At 44.0% G+C, this 19,192-nt stretch overlaps 1 protein-coding gene and 1 pseudogene across 1 annotated transcript; one reads left to right on the plus strand and one right to left on the minus strand.

Moving 5' to 3' along the window:
- The first annotated feature begins 12,234 nt into the window (after nucleotides 1–12,234).
- LOC130110533 (nuclear distribution protein nudE homolog 1-like) lies at nucleotides 12,235–13,710 on the plus strand (annotated as a pseudogene).
- A 2,682-nt stretch (nucleotides 13,711–16,392) lies between these two features.
- Nucleotides 16,393–19,057, minus strand: si:ch211-121a2.4 (transmembrane protein 205). The gene is made up of 4 exons (XM_056277904.1): nucleotides 19,040–19,057; nucleotides 17,307–17,448; nucleotides 16,878–17,041; nucleotides 16,393–16,785 (listed from the first exon to the last, which is right to left on the minus strand). The coding sequence occupies exons 2-4, from the start codon at nucleotides 17,404–17,406 to the stop codon at nucleotides 16,483–16,485; spliced, it is 567 nt and encodes a 188-aa protein (XP_056133879.1). The 5' UTR covers nucleotides 17,407–17,448; nucleotides 19,040–19,057; the 3' UTR covers nucleotides 16,393–16,482.
- Between the last annotated feature and the right edge of the window lie 135 nt (nucleotides 19,058–19,192).

Raw genomic sequence — 19,192 nt, forward strand, 5'->3', positions numbered from 1 at the left:
TGTCCTATCACCAAACAAGAATGAACTGTGGTTACTGGAAGCTAAACAACTCTTTATTAGCGCACACACATGTTTAGAAAACGATATCTTAGAGAAAATAAATGAGTACTGGCAACTAGGTCTTACTCAAAATGCTTTTAGTAAAAATTGGGAACTCCTCAAATTCAAACTCCGGAAATTGATGATGAAATTAGGAGCTGAATTAGTCAAGTCCAGAAGAAAAGAAGAAACCCAATTAATTGCAGATATCGTCACACTAAATAACTTGGCGTCTAATAATATGTTGGAGGAGAATGAAGTAAAATTAGCAGAATTACAACTCAAATTGGACATTTACATTCATAAAGCGAAAGGAGCCTTTGTACGTTCCAGAAAAAAATGGCTCGAAGAGGGAGAACAAAATTCATTTTATTTTTTTAAATTAGAAAAACACCATCAGAAGAATAATTGCTTAATGAAATTGAAAATTGATGATTCGGTCATAGAAGACCCCCTAGTGATTTCTAGCCACTGTGAACATTTCTACAATAACGATATGAATCCAAATCCTCAATCTCTGAAATACACAATTATATCCAAAAATTATAAGGTGTTAAAGCATTAAATGATGAAAATATAAGCATTTGTGACTTATTTCTTACTATAAATTATATTAAAGATTCTATCAACAAGCTGAAGTCTAATAAGTCTCCAGGGACTGATGGTCTAACAGCGGAATTCTATAAAAAAATTCTCTAATAAATTCTCTTCTTTCCTACATAGGGTATTCATGGAAGCTTTCGATAATGGATATCTCCCTCCTTCCATGAATCAAGTTCTTATTATTTTGATTCCAAAACCACATAAAGATAAATTGCTTATTGATAACTGGCATCCAATTTGCCTCCCCCAAAATGATTACAAGATAGTAGCCACATGTTTAGCTAGAAGAATTAAGGATGCTCTTACGGATATAACAGATGAAACCCAGTCAGGTTTTATGGTAGGTAGACACATAACCAACAACATTAGACTTGCTCTAGACATTTTAGATTATTCAGACTTCGTGGACGATGAGGGATTTATTTTTTTCTTAGACTTCTTTCTATAAGGCATTTGACACGACAGAGCATGATTTCATTTTTGAAGCATTAAATATATTTGGCTTTGGTAGGACATTTTCAAATGCAATTAGAACCCTCTGTAAAAATAGCAATTGTTCCATTAAATTATCACATGGCACTTCTAAAAGATTTAGCATTAATAGAGGTCTTCATCAGGGTTGTCAGATTTCACCATATCTCTTTTTTGCTTGCTATGCAAATTCTCTCCATTCACATTAAAAACAGTGGTGTCATGGGTATATCCATTGCTGATAAATCTATCCTCATTAGCCAATTAGCTGATGACACAACATTATTCTTAAAAAATAAGGTCCAAATTAAAAATCTATTGATGCAATTAATGTCTTCTCCAAAGTTTCTGGTCTCTTTTGAAACATAACAAAATGTGAACTACTTCCCATTAAGACGTGTGATGATGAAAGATTACAAAACATACCGTTGAAAAACACAGTCAAATATCTAGGTGTAATCATAAAGAGAGACCAGAACCTCAGCACTAGAAAATTTTAATCCTTTGATCAAAACAATAGAGCAGAGATTCAGTCTCTGGCTTCAGAGGGATTTATCAATTTCTGGAAGATCTTTGCTAACAAAGGTAGAGGGTTTATCTAGACTTATTTATAATGCCCAAGCAATGGTTGTACCCAAGGATTACTGTAGTAAAATAGACAAACTTTTATTTGATTTTATTTGGAAGAAGAAACCTCACCTAATAAAAAAGTGTGTTGATGAATAAACCATGCTCTGGTGGTATCAATGCATTAGATTTCTCTACTTTAAATATGACCTTTAAGATAAACTGGATCAAAGCCTATCTCAAGAATCCATCCTCAATCTGGAATTTTATACCATCCTATGTTTTTAATTCTGTTGGTGGTCTACCCTTTTGTTAAGATGCAACTATGATATTTCCAAGATTCCACTGAAACTTTCAACTATTCATAAACAACTGCTCATTAAGCTGGTCAATGTATAAGCATAACTTTTCTCCTCATAAATATTTTATGAGGTGGTTTGACAGACGAATACTTTTAGTTAGTCAACTAACTCAGCAGGCCATCTATTCACATATGAAAAATTCCTTAACATGTATAATTTTCCTGTCAGTCCAAAGGATATGGCTGTTGTGTTTGATGCAATGCCTTCTGGAGCCAAAATGTTATTATCATCTGCGCCCAAAGGACATGTTTGTGTGATTCCTTCCTTAGACCCTGTTAACATTTTTATATTGATGCTGAATGTCCTTTACTGAGTGTCAAAGCTACTAACCAGCACATAAGGAATATTATTCTTAGGGAAGCAGTTACTACTGTTTTCTTTTGGAATAACATATTTGACAACATTAAGTGGAAATGGTCATGGCTTCTCTCAAAAAAATACTTGTTAACTAACAAAGTTAAGGACGTGTCATTCAAAATAATGCACCGTTGCTACCCTGTTAAGACCTATTTTTCTAGATATAGGATGGATACTGATTTTAGCTGTAGCTTTTGTAGAAATGAGGACGAATCCTTAACTCATTTTTTCTGGGTATGTACATATAGCGGTGTCTTCTGGACTGATGTTAATAACTTTATACATAGGAAAATCACTAACTTCAATGTGAAAATGGAGCATGTCTTATTCGGAGTAACTAAAGATGACCTTGATAATGTTAAATTTTTACATATGATTAATCTTTTAATTTTTGGTAAATAGATCCATACCAGCAAATTTTCTGCCCGTAAACCCAACTTCTTTATCTTCAAAGCCTTTTTTGACCAATATTTAGATACTCTCAAATTTAGTAAACACAGTAAAGCCATCAAAACTAGAAACATTTGTTAAACTATTTTGTCTTCCTGAAAATACTGTACTGAGCCCCCCAATTCATACTATTTCATTTTACACAACCGTTGCTTTTTGTTTTGCTTTGTTTTCTTTGTATCCTGCTGTCCATTGTATTATTGTACATCTGTTCATTGTATATTGTATTATTTGAATTGTACTTATTTTGATTAATAAAAAGTTTTTAAAAAAAAGAATGAAAGGAATGGTGACTCTTGTCGACGGTGTGGTGAGAGGCGACACCGACACGAAGCTGTCATTAACAACAACGCCGGCTTCAACCATTTTGTTTGCTTTGGCTACAGCGTCGACAAAAACCACCACTGCGCCGTTCATCCTAGCAGCAGATTTAACGCTGCTGTGACCCACAACCTCTCCGACTGCCAAAGCACAGCCCTCCACCGTACAAGGAAAACTAGGCGACACTTTAAGACCATGTTCTCTGGGGAGTTTGGTAAACTCCATACCGGCGTTTAGCGTGACCGCAAACACGCACATACACAAAACCCCTTGAAACCTCCTTATATACACAAACCAAACTAGTAACCCTACAAAACACACCATGTACAATATACAAGGGAAAAAATAGCAAAAAAGATGGTGGAAAAAACGCTCACAACCGCTCTCATACGTCTGCTCAGCACGCTCACTCGCTCAGAGAGAGAGAGAGAAAGCGAGTGTCCAAGTGGCGGTCTATTCCGTTGCCTACCAACACGGGAATTGCCCGTTCGAATCCCCGTATTACTTTGGCCGGGCTTCTCTACATACAGTTGGCCGTGTCTGCGGGTGGGAAGCCGGATGTGGGTATGTGTCCTGGTCGCTGCACTAGCGTCTCCTCTGGTCAGTCGGGGCGCCTGTTCGGGGGAGGGGGGGGGGATAGCGTGATCCTCCCATGCGCTATGTGCCCCTGGCGAAGCTTCTCAATGTCAGGTGAAAAGAAGTGGCTAACGACTCCACATGTGTCGGAGGCATGTGGTAATCTGCAGCCCTCCCCAGATCGACAGAAGGGGTGGAGCAGAGACCGGGACGGCTCGGAGAATGGGGTAATTGGCCAAGTACAATTGGGGAGAAAAAAAGGGGGGGGTTAAAAGAATTTTATATATTGTGGAAATTGCAGGGAAGTAGAGACGGACAATTTCTCTCATTGACTACACGAATGTGTGTGTCATTTATTCTTCCGTACAAAATCACGAGAGCAACATGGCGCTGCTCCGACAATCATAGTCGTCGCTCCACCCTGTCAACCCGGAAACACTTTCTTAAAGGGCCCATGTCTACTTAACACAGAACATCAACCGATTATGGTGAATTATGTCCATAGTCCGCTACTATATTGACATAATTCACATTATACTCGAAGACATTATACATAATACTCCAAGACGAAAGCAGAGCACTACAAGAAACTGAAGTCAAACACCAAAGCTCAACTCCGCTCCCTGAAGGATGCATGGTGGCAAAGTAAAGCCCTTGAGATCCAGGGCTACACAGACCAGACCCACATCCACGACTTCTTCTCTGCTACCCGTGCCATCTGCGGGCCCATCAAGACCACACCAATGAAAGCAGAGGACAACGTAACAATTCTGAGGGATGACGTAGCCATCTGTCAACGATGGAAACCACTTCCACCAGCTACTCTGCAAACCATCACGAGCGTCTCCGGACTGCCTTGATGACCTACCTACTCTGCCGGAAAAACCGTGGATGTCTGCACCTCCTTCCGCCAAGGAGCTTCAAACAGCGATCACTCAGATGCGCAACAACAAAGCGGCTGGCCCCGATGGAATCCCTGCAGAACTGTACAAGTATGGAGATCTGGGAAACCCGGACCACCCCAGCTGATTTCAGAGACGCAAACATCGTCACCATTTTCAAAAAAGGAGACCGAGGAGTATGTGGCAATTACAGAGGAATTTCCCTCCTCTCAACAGCTGGAAATATTCTGTCGCGGATCCTTCTGAATCGTCTCACCACCGTGGCTGAGGAAGTTCTCCCCGAATCCCAAAGCGGTTTTCAATCCCACAGAGGAACCACCGATATGATTTTTGAGGCATGACAGCTCATGGAGAAGTTTTTCATCTTTTTTGACCTCGAGAAAGCATTTCCGAGAGCCATTTTGTGGGACGTGCCATCCAAATTCGGATGCCCTGACCACTTTATCCGGATGATTCGCGCTCTCCATGATGACATGAAAGGATGTGTCTGTTTCCATGGAACCCTTTCCGAGCCTTTCCCCATGGATTGTGGAGTAAAGCAAGGATGTGTTCTAACACCTAAGTTATTTTCCATGCTGCTCTTTTTGCAGGAGACAGATCGGTCACTCGACGGTAAAGTCAACATCCATATCCGCTTCGATGGCAGCCTGTTCAATCTCCAGCGCTTGAAGTCTAAGAACAAGACATCCACCAACGTCATCACCGAGCTTTAATATGCCGATGATAATGCTGCTCCTGCCATGACTCCAGAAGGTCTTCAGTCGATCACTAACTCCTTTGTTTAGGTCTACGAAAAGTTGGGCTTTTCTGTGAACATCAAAAAAACCAAAACGCTTGCTGTTGTGCCTCAGGATACTCCAGGAGTTCCACTTCAAATCACCATCCATGGCCAATCTATAGAACAAGTTCAATCCTTTCAGTACCTTGGAAGTATCCTCGAAGAAACGTAGAGTCTAAAACTGGATATCACCAACAGACTGAAAGCTGTCCACACTGCCTTTGACCGACTTTCTCACCGTGTTTTCTATGATTGTGATCTCAAGACATCAACCAAAATCATGGTTTACCGTGCAGTGGTTCTTTCAACGCTCCTGTACGGCTGTGAAGCCTGGACCCTCTACAAGTACCAAATCCGTAAACTAGAACGCTTCCACCAGCAAAAACTGAGAAGTATTCTGGGAATTTCCTGGCAAGAACGGGTCACCGACAATCAAGTCCTCGAAAGAGCTGATCTCCTCTCCAGCGAGACGACAATTGAACGTCACCAGCTGTGGTGGCTTAGCCACATCCAAAGAATGCCAAACGACAGACTCCCGAAACAAATCCTGTACTCCGAACTGACTGAGGGTCAAAGAAAAAGAGGAGCTCCCAAAAAACATGACAAGGACTGTATCAAGGGAACGCTGATCACCTTCAACATCAACCCTAAGAACTGGGGAAAAAGTAATGGAAAATCAAAAATACTGGCAAGCTGCCCGCCTGGCTGGTTCCATCAAGGCCGAAACTGACAAATGAATGCATGCGGAAGAAAAAGCGCCATATTCTGCTGACTGCAGACTTGCGGGGATGTGAGACTGTGGGAGGCAGTGTTGCGAAGTGGGACCGGTGCAAAAGCTCTGGCGTTATCCAGGAGCATGGCCCGTTGATGGGCTGCAGACCAGGGAGCTGTGGTGTTAGGGACGACATCCCCTGGAACCCGCAGCGGCTGTCTGTAAACCAGTTCAGGGGATGAGGACTGGAGGTCCTCCTAAGGGGCAGTCCTGAGGCCCAGCATGACCCATGGGAGCCTGTCGACCCAGCTGCTATCCTTGAGGCTGGCCCGAAGAGCGGCCTTCATAGAGCAATGGTACTGCTCGCACATTGGCCTGTGGGTGGTACGCAGTTGTGCGGCGGAACTTCACCCCTATGCTCTCTGCGACTGTGTTCCAGAGCTCAGACGCAAACTGTGAGCCCCGGTCTGAGAAGAGGTCAGATGGGGTGCCGAACCGGACGACCAAGGTCCCCATGAATGCCCGGGATATGTTGGTGGATGTCGTCGATGACAGTTGGATGGCTTCTGGCCATCGAATGGTCCTGTCCACCATGGTGAGGAGGTAAGTAACCAAGGGAGGGGGGCAGGGGGCCCACTAGGTCCACATTTTCGTGGCCGAACCTCCTTTCGGGCACCGGGAACTGTGCCGGGGGGCTCTGGTGTGGTGGTGCACTTTAGAGCGCTGACACTCCATGCAGGTGTTAGCCCAGTCTCACGTCTCTTTTCAATCTGTGCCAGACGAACTTGGCCTTCACTAGTCTTTGAGAGGGCTTTTTGCCAAGGTGGGACAGGCCATGACCATCATCGAAAACACGCCGCCTCCAGCCAGTGAGAATGACGGGCTTGGGCCGACCCGTGGAAAAGTCGCACAGGAGCGTGGTGCCTGCATTGTTGAAAGCCACGTCCTCTAACTGCACCCTGTGACAGCCGTCCTGAAAGCCTGCACATCCGGCTCAGCCACCTTGGCCATAGTGAACTCAGTGGTTTGTGGTCCCCAAACACAGTGAACTGGCGGGCCTCCAGCAGGGAATGGAAGTGTCGAACGGCGAGGTAGAGCGCGAGGAGCTCCCGACCGAAGGTGCTATACTTCCGTTCGCTGGGGCGTAACTTTCAGCTGAAGAAAGCACGCCATTCACCCACTACTTGTGCACCACCCCGACTGCGTAGTCCAAAGCGTCTGTAGTAATGGCGACCGGAGCCTTGGGTGACTGGTAAGCCAGCATTGTTGCATCAGCCAAAGCAGTCTTAGTGTCCACAAACACCCTGTCCCTCTTTGCAGACCAGTCCAAAGTGTGTTTGGTGGCCTTGCCTTTCAGAGCCTCATACAGGGGTCGCATGAGTTGAGCAGCTCGGGGGATAAAGCGGTGGTAAAAGTTCACCATGCTGAGGAACTCCTGTAGGGACTTGACTGTGAGCGGTCACAGGAAGTTCAAGACGGCGTCCACCTTTGATGGGAGGGGTACCGCCCCATCTTTGGTGACTCGGTGTCTGAGGAAGTTGATGGTTGTCAGCTCAAACTGGCACTTGGCTGGATTGATGATCAGCCTGTGCTGGCTGAGCCGCCCGGCGATGGGACAGGTGCTCCGCTTTGGAGGTGCTGGTGACGAGGATGTCATCTAGACTTCTCCTGGAGGACCACTTGTCCTGCATGTTTTAGATCTCTCCCTGCTCCAAACACAGCTGATTTAAATGATCAGTTTTGTTATTAGGCAGCTTCGGGAGCTCATAACGAGTTGATCATTTGAATCAGCTGTGGTGGAGCAGGGAGAGATCTAAAACATGCAGGACAAGTAGTCCTCCAGGAGAGGTTTGAGAAACGCTGGTCTAGATAGACGAAAACAAAAGGCAGGTCCTTTAGCACTGAATCCATGAGTCGCTGGAATGTTGGTGTTCTTGAGGCTGAACGGCATGCGCAGGAACTCGTAACCGTCCAAATGGGGTGATCCACGCCGTTTTGGGGACATCCAGCAGGTGGACTGGCACCTGATGGTATCCAGGGACGAGGTCCACTTTGGAAAAGGTGACTTTTCCAGCCAAGTGGGTAGAAAAATCCCGGATGTGTGGGACTGTCATCATATTGTTGAGTCAGCAGTAATCACCGCACGGGCGTCACCTGCCGTCAGGCTTCGGGACGATGTGGGGGGGTGAAGCCTTACGGGCTGTTGAAGCAGCGATTGATGCCGTAATAATCGGTGTCGAGCCTGACCAAAGACTGGTGGGCCAGTGGTGGTGATGTGGTGCTACACTCTGTGCTTGGTGGTGGAAGACGAGAAGGTGGACTGTGTGAGGACCGTGAACTCAGCGAGAAGCTGGAGAAAATCTTCTGCGGCAGAGAACATGCTAGACAGTCTGATAGAGTCCACTCCGCTGAGAGTACACACATACTAGGGGCAGAAAGTGGCAACGTCGATCAAGCAGTGGTTTTTGACATCCACCAGCAGCCCATAGGCGCATAGGAAATCCGCACTGAGGAGGGGAACGGCTACTTTTGCCGTGACTAAGTCCCAACCGAACCGCTGTCCTCCAAAACACGGTTCAACGTACCTAGTGCCACAAGTGTGGATTGGGCTGCCGTTAGCAGCTTCAATGGGGGCGGGAGGGGGGGCATATCCGCAAGACAAGATGTCTACTCTCGATGCAGGCAGAATGCTCCTCTGCATGCCCGTGTCGCACAGGAACCGCCGTCCAGAAATGGTATCTTGGATGAAGAGCAGCCTGCCAGTTCGGCCGATGCACATGGCCACTACTGAGCGCCGCCCCCAGCGTTTCCCGCCGCGGTGAAGTTGCATGGAGATCGGCACCGCTTGGCCTTGGGTCCAAACTTTTCATGGTTATAACACTGGCCGTGGTCCTGCCACCGTTGAGGAGCTGCTGCGGCGGCGGCGGTGACTGTTGTGTCTCCAGGCAGTGGTGAAAATTTTTGGACAGGAAAAATCGTGGCCCGCTCAGCATCAGAAAGTTCCAAAGTTTTCAAGAGGTGAGCTTTGAGTGTCTTGTATTCATCCTGCTGAAGAGGCTCACCACTCTGGTTGCTGTTGAACTGCCGAGAGCTGACACCACATAATAGTATTTTATGGTGTCCGCAGTGATTTCCCGCAATGCAAACTGCACTTCTCTCTGGGCGAACCAAGCAGAGGCTGACGACTCCCAGAACTCCGGCAGCTTGAGAGAAACCGCATTAGTCGTCATGTTCATAAAGAGTTGTCTCTGGAAACGTAGAGCAGACAAACGTCGGGGTCACTAATGTGGAAATTGCAGGGAAGTAGAGATGGACAATTTCTCTCATTGAGTACACGAACGCGTGTCATTTATTCTTCCATACAAAATCACAACAAGAGCAACATGGCGCTGCTCCAACAATCATAATCGTTGCTCCACCCCGTCAACCTGGAAACACTTTCTTGAAGGGCCCATGTCTACCTAACATCAACCGATTAGTCCGCTACTACTACTACTTTCGGCTGCTCCCGTTAGGGGTCGCCACAGCGGATCATCCGTAATTTATGATCCGCATATTTGATTTGGCAAAGATTTTATGCCGGATGCCCTTCCTGACGCAACCCTCCCCATTTGTCCGGGCTTGGGACCGGCACTAAGGATGCACTGGCTTGTGCATCCTCAGTGGCTGGGTCCACTACTATATATATATATATATATATATATATATATATATACAGTGCTGCTTGAAAGTATGTGAACCCCTTGAGCAGTTTAGATGTTTCTGTTGTTTTACCATGATTTTCTTATTTTATCATCACCAGTTTTTATGTATGAAATGTCAGATATATGTTTATCAATTTCATGTACTTGTTTAGTGGGACTTGTTTAAGTAGCCCAAAAACTACATGAAACATGGAATTAGTGTATGTGCAAAAGTAAGTTAACCCCCAGCTGCATTGGTTAAGTCAAGCAGGTAACAGACTTAGGTGAAACACATTTGGGTGCTTAATTAATCATTTAAGCAGACCAATGAAATGAGACATCCTTGGGAAAGGGTTTGGCCTGCACTAATTAAAAGAGAGAGGACATCAACCAAACCACTGTGGTCCCATACAAATCAACAATGCCGAGAGCAAAGGAGATATCCGAGGACATGAAGAAGAGGGTAGTGACAGCCCATCAGTCTGGGGAGGGCTATAAGCCCATCTCCAAAAGATTCCAGCTCCATCCATCCACTGTAAGACAAATAATTTACAAATGGAGGGCCTTCAACATGACAGCAACTCTGCTTAGAAGTGGACGCCCATCAAAACTATCACCCAGAAGCACCAGAAAAATAATAAATCAGGTAAAGGCCAACCCACACATCACCTCTAGAGTCGCAGACCTCTCTGATAGCATCTGGGACAAATGTGCATGCATCTACAATCAGACGAAAATTGAATAGCCATGACATTCATAGGAGGGTTGCTAGAAGGAAGCCTCTGCTCTCAAAAAAGAACAAAGCTGCCCATTTCAACTTTGCCAGAGAGCAATTGGACAAACCAGAGGCCTTCTGGAAGTCCATTCTCTGAACAGACGAGTCCAAAATAGAATTATTTGGTCACAATCAAAACCAACATGTTTGGAGAAAAGCCAACACTACATATGAAGAAAAGAACCTCCTCCCAACAGTGAAGCATGGTGGTGGAAATGTGAAGGTCTCGGGCTGCTTTTCTGCTTCTGGACCTGGACGACTCTATATTATCCAAGGAACCATGAATTCTCCAGCATATCAACAAATTCTTGACCAGAATCTCCTGCCATCAGTCAGGGAGTTGACGCTGGGACGAAAATTGATTATGCAAGACAATGACCCAAAGCATTCCAGCAAAACTACGGAATGGCTTCAGAGAAAGAGGATTCGTACTCTGGATTGGCCCAGTCAAAGTCTGGACCTTAATCCAATTGAAATGTTGTGGTGAGACCTGAAGAAGTTGGCACATACCAGATGTCTCTCCAACCTCTCTCAACTGGCGGAGTTTTGCAAGGAGGAGTGGGCAAAAATCCCCATAAGCAGATGCGAGAGACTGGTTAGTGGTTACAGAAGACATTTGGTTGAAGTAATGGCTGCAAAAGGAGGAGCCACAAGCTACTAATACAAGGGTTCACATACTTTCGCACATGTTAAATTTTCAGTTTTTGTGAAATAAACCACCTTTGTTGAATTAAATAATGAAAATATATCTTTTTTTGTGTGTGTGTCCATTATTTGGAAGGTGTGCTTTACAAATTGGGATTTGGATGTATGTGTAATAAGCTTATCTTAATGTTTTTTACAAAAACATTGACCATGTCTGGAGGGTTCACAAACTTTCAAGCAGCACTGTATATATATATATATATATATATAAATACATCCCCGCAACCCTGAGAGCAGGATAAGCGGTTAAGATAATGGATGGATGGATGGACGTCAAGAAAGAACTTTGATATAGCTGAGTTTTGATCTTGAAATTGTCTCTATGGTGCACTGTCTTATTGCAAATAGAGTATTTAGAATAAATAGAATTATTGCAAATTGACCTTTCCTGACACAACCACTAGTGGTTGTGCCCGGGTTAACAACAGCTGCCACTGGTGCTGTGCCCTCACAGGGTACCAATGGAAACTGTAAAATCCGCTGTGGTGACCCCTGGGAAACAGGGAATAAGCCAAAAGAAAAAAGTCTTATTGCAAATAGAGATGTTACAGAATTTTTATGTCCTATTTAGAAAGACCCGACCACCTTTATAACCCATCAACTCCAACAAACTCATCAAACTAGCACAAATAATTAAGAAAATCATATATTTGTAAAAGCATTTCACATACAAACATGTCTTTAGTATTTACACACAATATAAAATGTTCAGACTTGCACTACGTACACTGATGCATACGCAATAATCCAGGTAAGAAAAAAATCAAAGCAAGTTGAATCAGTTCATGTGGATTTACTTGACAGATACATTTCATCACTCATCTAAGTGACCTTTTCAGTATAAAATGACAGCAGGTATCTCCACCCTTATAAAAAATACAGTTGCATAATGACCAAAACCAACAGTCAGTTTCATATGCATATGGGTGTGACCATTAACTAGAGTTACAATGGCCATGTGTACTATTTACAGAGGATTTGTTTGCAATCACAGCATTGCAAGATGATGACAGAGGTACTCTTAGCTGTATATATAACCGTACATTAAATATGAGTATGCTAATGTGAATAATGTAACTTTCGAACTGTCTTTGTTTTTAACCTTTGTCATTGTTTTAAGATGTTGAATATTTTTGCATAAAGGTGAGGTTTGGGTAGCAATCTCGCCTCTAATCTCGTCGTTAATCAGAAAGACCTAAACAGGCGGACATGGGTGAGCCAGCAACGCATAAGTTCATGTCAATACAAGAGGAACTGGTTTTCTGGAAGGAGCAGACAGAGTCATCATCAAATGGCCGAGGAAGCTCAGGAGGAGGCTGCAGGAGTGCCAGCAGATGAGTAGGGACTATGAGGCAGAGCTGGAGACAGAGCTGAAGCAGTGTGAGGCTGAGCTGCTCACAGACAACAATTGGCTCTGCATGGAATTAAAGATTGTCAAGGAGAAGTTTGAGGCATGGCATTCTGAAGCAATCTGGCAAATCTCAAAGCTGGAGGCAGATCTGGCTGAGACCTCAGCAGTCAGAGACAACTCCAGAAATACATCAGAGAGCTAGAGCAGTCCAATGATGATTGGAGAGGGCCAAGAGGGCTACCATCATGACTTTGGAGGACTTTGAACAGAGGTTGAACCAAGTCATCGAGAGGAATGCTTTCTTGGAGAATGAGCTTGATGAGGAAGAAAACCTACTCGAGTCTGTCCAGAGGCTCAAAGATGAAGCCAGAGACTTTCGCCGGGAGCTGGCTGTGAGACAGAAGGAGCGGCAGCCCTCCAGCAGCCTCAGAAAAGATACAGATAAAACAAAACTTCCACGCTCCTCACCTAGTAATCCCTCCCTCCCTGTCACACCCTCCAAACCCATCACCTCCTTTGCCACACCCCCCGCATTCAATGAGGTGATGGCCTAACTGGGACGCCACTCACTAAATCAGCTAGAATATCTACACTCAACATTGTTGGAGAGTTACTAAGAAAAGTTGGGAATCTGGAGTCCAAGTTGGCTTCGTGTCAAGACTTTGTGTATGACATTTCCACTACTAGGCCGGCACTTTTCAAGCTAGTCCTGGAACGCCCTCTGGTATAGAAGGAGGCCCTGAGCTTCAGGCCAGTAGTATGAGCCCTCCTCCACAATACCTCAATGCCCAGTGAAGTTGTTTGGGCCAGCATCTCTAGGGTCATCACCCAAGGTTCCCAGTCTCCACAGCACAGGGTCAAGATCCTTCTATGAAGCATGTCTTACTGAGCCACCCCACTCCCATAACATGAACTACGTGAACCAGAAGGCCACCTCCCTTGCTACTTAGTCGTCAGCGCTTGGTTTGGGAGGGGAGGCCTGAGAGTACATCTGTTGCCATCTTACAATGCCGACTGCAAACATTCCCAAATCCTCTGTGAATAGTACACATGGCCATTGAAACTCTAGTTAATGGTCACACCCATATTTGCAAACCGGTTGTTGGTTTCGGTCATTATGCAACTGTGTTGTATATAATGGGTGGGGATACCTGCAGTCAGTTTAGACTGAAGAGATCACTTAGTTGAGTGATGAAACGTATCTGTCAATAAATGTTGTATCCAGATGAAATGATTCAACTTTCTTTGATGCACTACATACAGTTCAGTATGAAATATGGCTGGCTAAGTCTACATCTTACAGAAGAAAGGCCAAAACGGAAGGTATCTTTTTTTTAACCATATACCATTGCATTGTCTTTGCTTGTACCACTCCAAACCAGTATAAGGCATGAATTAAAATTTTGGTATCTTCATCAGTCCTGAAAAAAAAAGAACTTTAACTAATTTCATGCCACACTACCTTTACCATTTGTGTTTTATATATGAAACAATTAGGCATACATACAAGAACACAAAGATCATATTTGCCTACAAATAATCAAAAAGAAACTGAAAGAACAAGTAGCACCAGGCACAACAAAGCCATGGCCATGTGAACTTTGATCACTTATCTCCAAAACAATCATTGCCCACCGCTCCTTAACATTTTGTGTCATTTTCAGCAGCTTTTTTTCCCCCCATGACGTTAATGACAGAAAAAAAAGGCACCAAAACAATATCCCTTCAGTGGAAGGTAATAAAACCTCCCTGCTTGTGTTCCACTGCAGGGAGGAGTTTTTACTCCGAGCATGCCACTAGCTCGCAAGCAAAAAAGAAAAAAGAAAAAAGTGTGTATCCCAAGGCTACTTGGGCCTCATGGGGACTGAACCTGGACTTCCTGTTTTTTGGGTTTTTTTTGGGGGGGGGTCACTAGTTTTAGGCCAAGCTGTCACCCCAGTCCACCGACAGCTCTCCACAGGAAAAAAATTGTACTGGTAAATACTGCAACAGCATGACTTTGCAAACTGGGGAGCTGGAATTAAAACACCCCTCCTCTTGCTTAAGGGCATAGGGTTAAGTGCCCTAAAATACAAACAGATGTTATGAGGCAAAAAAAAAAAAAAATCTGACGCATAAAAATTATGATTTTAAGAGTAGATTAACCTCTTAAAAAATGATTCATCATACACTGATAATTCTTTCGGTAAATCTAAAGAGGACTGTCTTTGGGGTTTTGGTTGCTACCATTGTTGGCCATTAAATTTAACGTACACATGCTTAAGTCATTTCTGTGAAAACTTATATGCTACTAATTCCATTTCCCTAAGTCCTTGAAAACAGTCAGAAACAAATGAATAGGATCTAGTCTAATATTGCCTTGTGGTGCAACTTGGAGTACCGTCCAAGTCATATGCTCAGATATGAAATGAAAGCGCACGGGTAGCGTAGCAGTCTATATCGTTGCCTTCTAACATGGGGGTCAGCAGTTCGAATCCACGTGTTACCTCCAGCTTGGTCAGGCGTCTCTACAGACACAATTGGCTGTGTCTGCAGGTGGGAAGTCGGATGTGGGTATTTGTCCTGGTCGGGGCGCTCTACGGATCGGCAGAGAGGGGGTGGAGCAGCGACTGGGACAGCTCAAAAAAAGCGGGGTAATTGGCCAAATATAATTGGGGAGAAAAAGGGGGAAAATTGAAAGAAAAAAAAGATAGGAAATGAAAGAGCCTGGTGCAGGTATGTCATTCATGTCACCAGGTGAGTACATCCCATCACAGATTTTTGTTGGGTTACACCCACGTGATCTCAGAAAGACTCATCAATATGTTCCAGCCTCCCAGAACCCAACCTCTCTATACCGGCTCTCTGGACCTAAGACACTTTTTGCTACACAACACTGGACTACTTCCTAATCATCAGCCTCATGAACAGACAGTCTTAAACATTTCTTTAAGTGATTATGCTGAAGAATTTAAAAAGGCTTTCAAGAGATAGTTAACGCCTCAGTGAACTATCCCTTCAGTAATTTGCAAACAATAAGTTCTGTCTGTAGATCGATAACAAAAAAAGTGGTGCAATTCGTTATTAATGTGGTTCTTTGACCCAAAATAACTATTAATGTTAAATAATTTAGGCCCCATATTTTAAAGTTCCATTAGAAAATAAGATTGGATTTAGAAGAATTCAGTTAATAGGGATAATGTAATTAACCCCTCACCTTGTAATTTCCAGTAAGCAAAGTATTCTCACGTAACAACGTACAGCCAGAAAAAAACAAACAAACTCAAAACACCAGATCAAGGTGTGATGGTTGCTGGGAGTTAGCTGACTGTTACAGCTCTTTAGGACCTACACAAACAGGCAGAACAGGACCGGACAGTATGCAAACAATTCCTGAATACAAGGGTGTCTTCCTATTATTGCTAGCAAATTCAAAAGTGCAGTTCATCTCTTACCATACAGTATATTGCAACCACACTGTCAGCCATAATAGGTGAAAGGTAAAGCATGTTTGAATTTGCAGCAATCTATTCATTTGACTCCGCAGTTCTCATAAGGGAGAAATGTAGCTTCAGTGACCATGACCGTCTCAAATGCCAACACAAGACTACAACTCATTACATAGGCAGTGTAAAATCCATATGTTGAGAAAATGTCCTTTTGTAATTCTCATAGAGAAATATTTAGGCTTACCTGAACTTTCACCTCATAATGAAGCGGGGGGATGTTTGTCTCTGTGACATACTTGCTTTGGTGGAAAAATAACATCTCTTGCTACGTTTGTGAGGCTGATAGGAAACATGGGATTGATGAGGTTTCACCAAATTGAGAGTCCAAAAGCAGTGTCTGTTTTACAAGGTTACAAGGTTCTCTGCCATGTAACAGAGACTGTAGAAGTTGCATGCTATACAACAGAGGTTACAAAGAGAGGAGAAGAGTCTGTACAGCCACAAACGACCGCTGAGGTGTTTGTATTTGGCATCTGTCTCGCAGAGCTTGGCATAAGCCTCTCGATTGGACGACAGTCCAATATCCTGACCCAATCCACATGCCTGCTCAATAAGGTGCATGTCTGCCATTATCTCTGAAGTCATTTGGCCAAACCATTGAGCATTGACAGCTGCCACAGTCACAGACACAAAGAAGATGAAGATCTATGGAAATGGACAGAGGAGACAGTGGAATAGGTTAAATAAAACTTAATGTTGATTTCATGTTTTGGGATCAATCAGTTCCAACTACATACCTGAAAGGCTTCCCTGTCATCCAGCATGTCACTTGGATGATAAACTGCATAGATGGCGAGGTTAAAAAAGGCACAAGCTGAACCCAGGTGGAGGTAGAATGGGACGAGACGACTTTGAATGAACCCGTATGTATGTCTGTTAAGGTGGTTGTCCATCACAAAGCCTGTACACACAGAAAATGTCACATTAGCAATTCTGTGGTAGACCTTCTACTAGATAAAAAAAGCACATATGTATTATGGTCCATCAGTGACTAAAGTAAGCAGCTGGGATCTGGACACAAGTGTAAAAGCTAATCTGTAATCTAGAAAGAAATGGGTGAGGAAGATAAAGGAGAGGTGGTGAAATGAGCAACAATGACTTGAAGTCAGGGAGTTAAGTTTGAATAAATGGGTGTGTATGTATGTATTTATGTATGTGGTACAAACTTGATATGAAGGTGACCCAAATTTGCATGCCCCAGTAAGTGGAAAGCAGTAGCAGCTGCAGCAGCTTGACGGTAACAGTCGGCTCCCGGTCAGTGGACATTCTTCCTCCTCACGCCCTCCTCAGTTAGGCTCCGTGGCAGGACTAGAAAAAAGCATTGCGCTGAAAGGCTGGTAATGCTCCAAACTATCAGTGCACCTTTCCTTCTACCTATGTTTTGCTCATCTTTTCATTCTTATGGTTAGAACCATCCCACTTTATCTTTCACTCCAGTGTCTATGAATAGAGTTGAGTTCACTTCAACACACAAGGTATCCCAGCATAGTACAAGTGAATTGCATTGAAACATCAAGAGTGAAGTTGCTATTTAACAGTTCTCAAAGTCACCTCTATGAGATATGATTTTTCTTCACAACCTAATTTCAAAATCTGATAAATGTTGGCAGATAGTCCCTCAGTCAACTCCAGATGTTTATACCCATCAAGAGACCTTCTTTTTAGTTTTCTATTCTAATAATGACATGCTTTTAGACAACTGATTATCCAATGTTTTCCTTTGCTAGAACTAGAACGAGAGCCTATAATAAGGGGTCTGTGGTTCCTTGATTTATAGCTGTTACTGCAGATTACAAGTGCACAGTTTCTCATTAATTGATAGGTGATTCATGTTTTATCACAACACCTCTGTATGTATCCTGCTCCAGAGGGAATGCAGTCATCCAGGCCCCAGGGTAAGATAACTACACTGCATTCTTGGGGTTATTGCAACTAACAGGCGGTGGTTGTCTAGCTGGTTAGATGAGCCAAGACGATTTAGAAGGGTCCATCATCCAAGTAGCTGAGCACACAGCAAATGAATGGGATGTGAAGCGACATACTTTCTACTTGTACCAAAATCAATGGAGATCACACGCACGCGCGTACACACACACGTCTCCCTATACTTGTGGGGACCCCTCATTGACTACATTCATTCCCTAGCCCTTAACCATCATAACTATGCCTAACCTTAACCCTTACCCTAATTCTAACGTTAACCCTAAAATAGACAATTTTCCTCATGGGGACCCATAAAATGTCTCCACCAGGTAAGGTGGTTTCATGTTTTTCTGTCCTAATGGGGAAACACAAACGCACGCACACAAACTGTAACGCAACTTCCGCGTTCCGTCTAGGAAACTTCGTTTACTCTGTGATCGCCGCCTTGGCCTCAATCAGTTTATAGGGACAGACCACGGAAAAGCGGCTGTCTCTCCAGATGGCATATTTCAAAGCACTGATTCAGCTTCAAACGTAACATTAAATAGTATGAGTTTGGATGTAAGTGGGGGGGGGGCATCCGTATCGAGCAATGTGGCAGTAGCTAGCGTTAAATTAAGCAGATATCCCTCCAGCGCATACCTTGCAACGACGTTTTCTGCGCATAACGCCACCATCCAAAGTCACCTTCACAGTGCAAACATGTACAACATATTACGTTAGCCGTTAGCTAAACAAACTCACGGTGCAAACAAGCGGTGTGAGCGCGACGCAACCGCGGCTAACGGCTAAAGTCAAGTCACCGAACCACCTAACGTAATGCAAGGACAGACTACTGCGGCCGGCTGGGAGATAACTGCACTCAACTAAGCAACACCCAAATCCAACCAAACCGAGAAAGCAACGGAGGTGACGAGATACTACATACATTATTATACGGCACATCATTGCCTACGCTTATCTCGACGCAACCTACCTGTTCAGCCGCAGATAATTGTATTCCGGTCAACTGAGAGACAGGCGGGGTTAGCCCGACCATGCAAACTCACAGGAGCCGTGTGGTCGGGGGCGGGCGAAGCCGTGCAAACAAGATAACGTCAGGTCACATGCCCAGGAAAGTTATTATAAA

This window comes from Lampris incognitus, chromosome 3, assembly GCF_029633865.1.
Source record: "Lampris incognitus isolate fLamInc1 chromosome 3, fLamInc1.hap2, whole genome shotgun sequence".
In the NCBI taxonomy this organism is placed as follows: Eukaryota; Metazoa; Chordata; class Actinopteri; order Lampriformes; family Lampridae; genus Lampris; species Lampris incognitus.

Excerpts from the sequence above, each read along its gene's own strand:
- si:ch211-121a2.4 (XM_056277904.1), bottom strand. The coding sequence starts at position 17,406 with ATGTCCACTGACCGGGAGCCGACTGTTACCGTCAAGCTGCTGCAGCTG. Across the intron at positions 17,042-17,306 it reads TTGGGTCACCTTCATATCAA|GCTTTGTGATGGACAACCAC; the intron begins GTTTGTACCACA and ends CTGTGTGTACAG. Across the intron at positions 16,786-16,877 it reads ATGACAGGGAAGCCTTTCAG|ATCTTCATCTTCTTTGTGTC; the intron begins GTATGTAGTTGG and ends CCATTTCCATAG.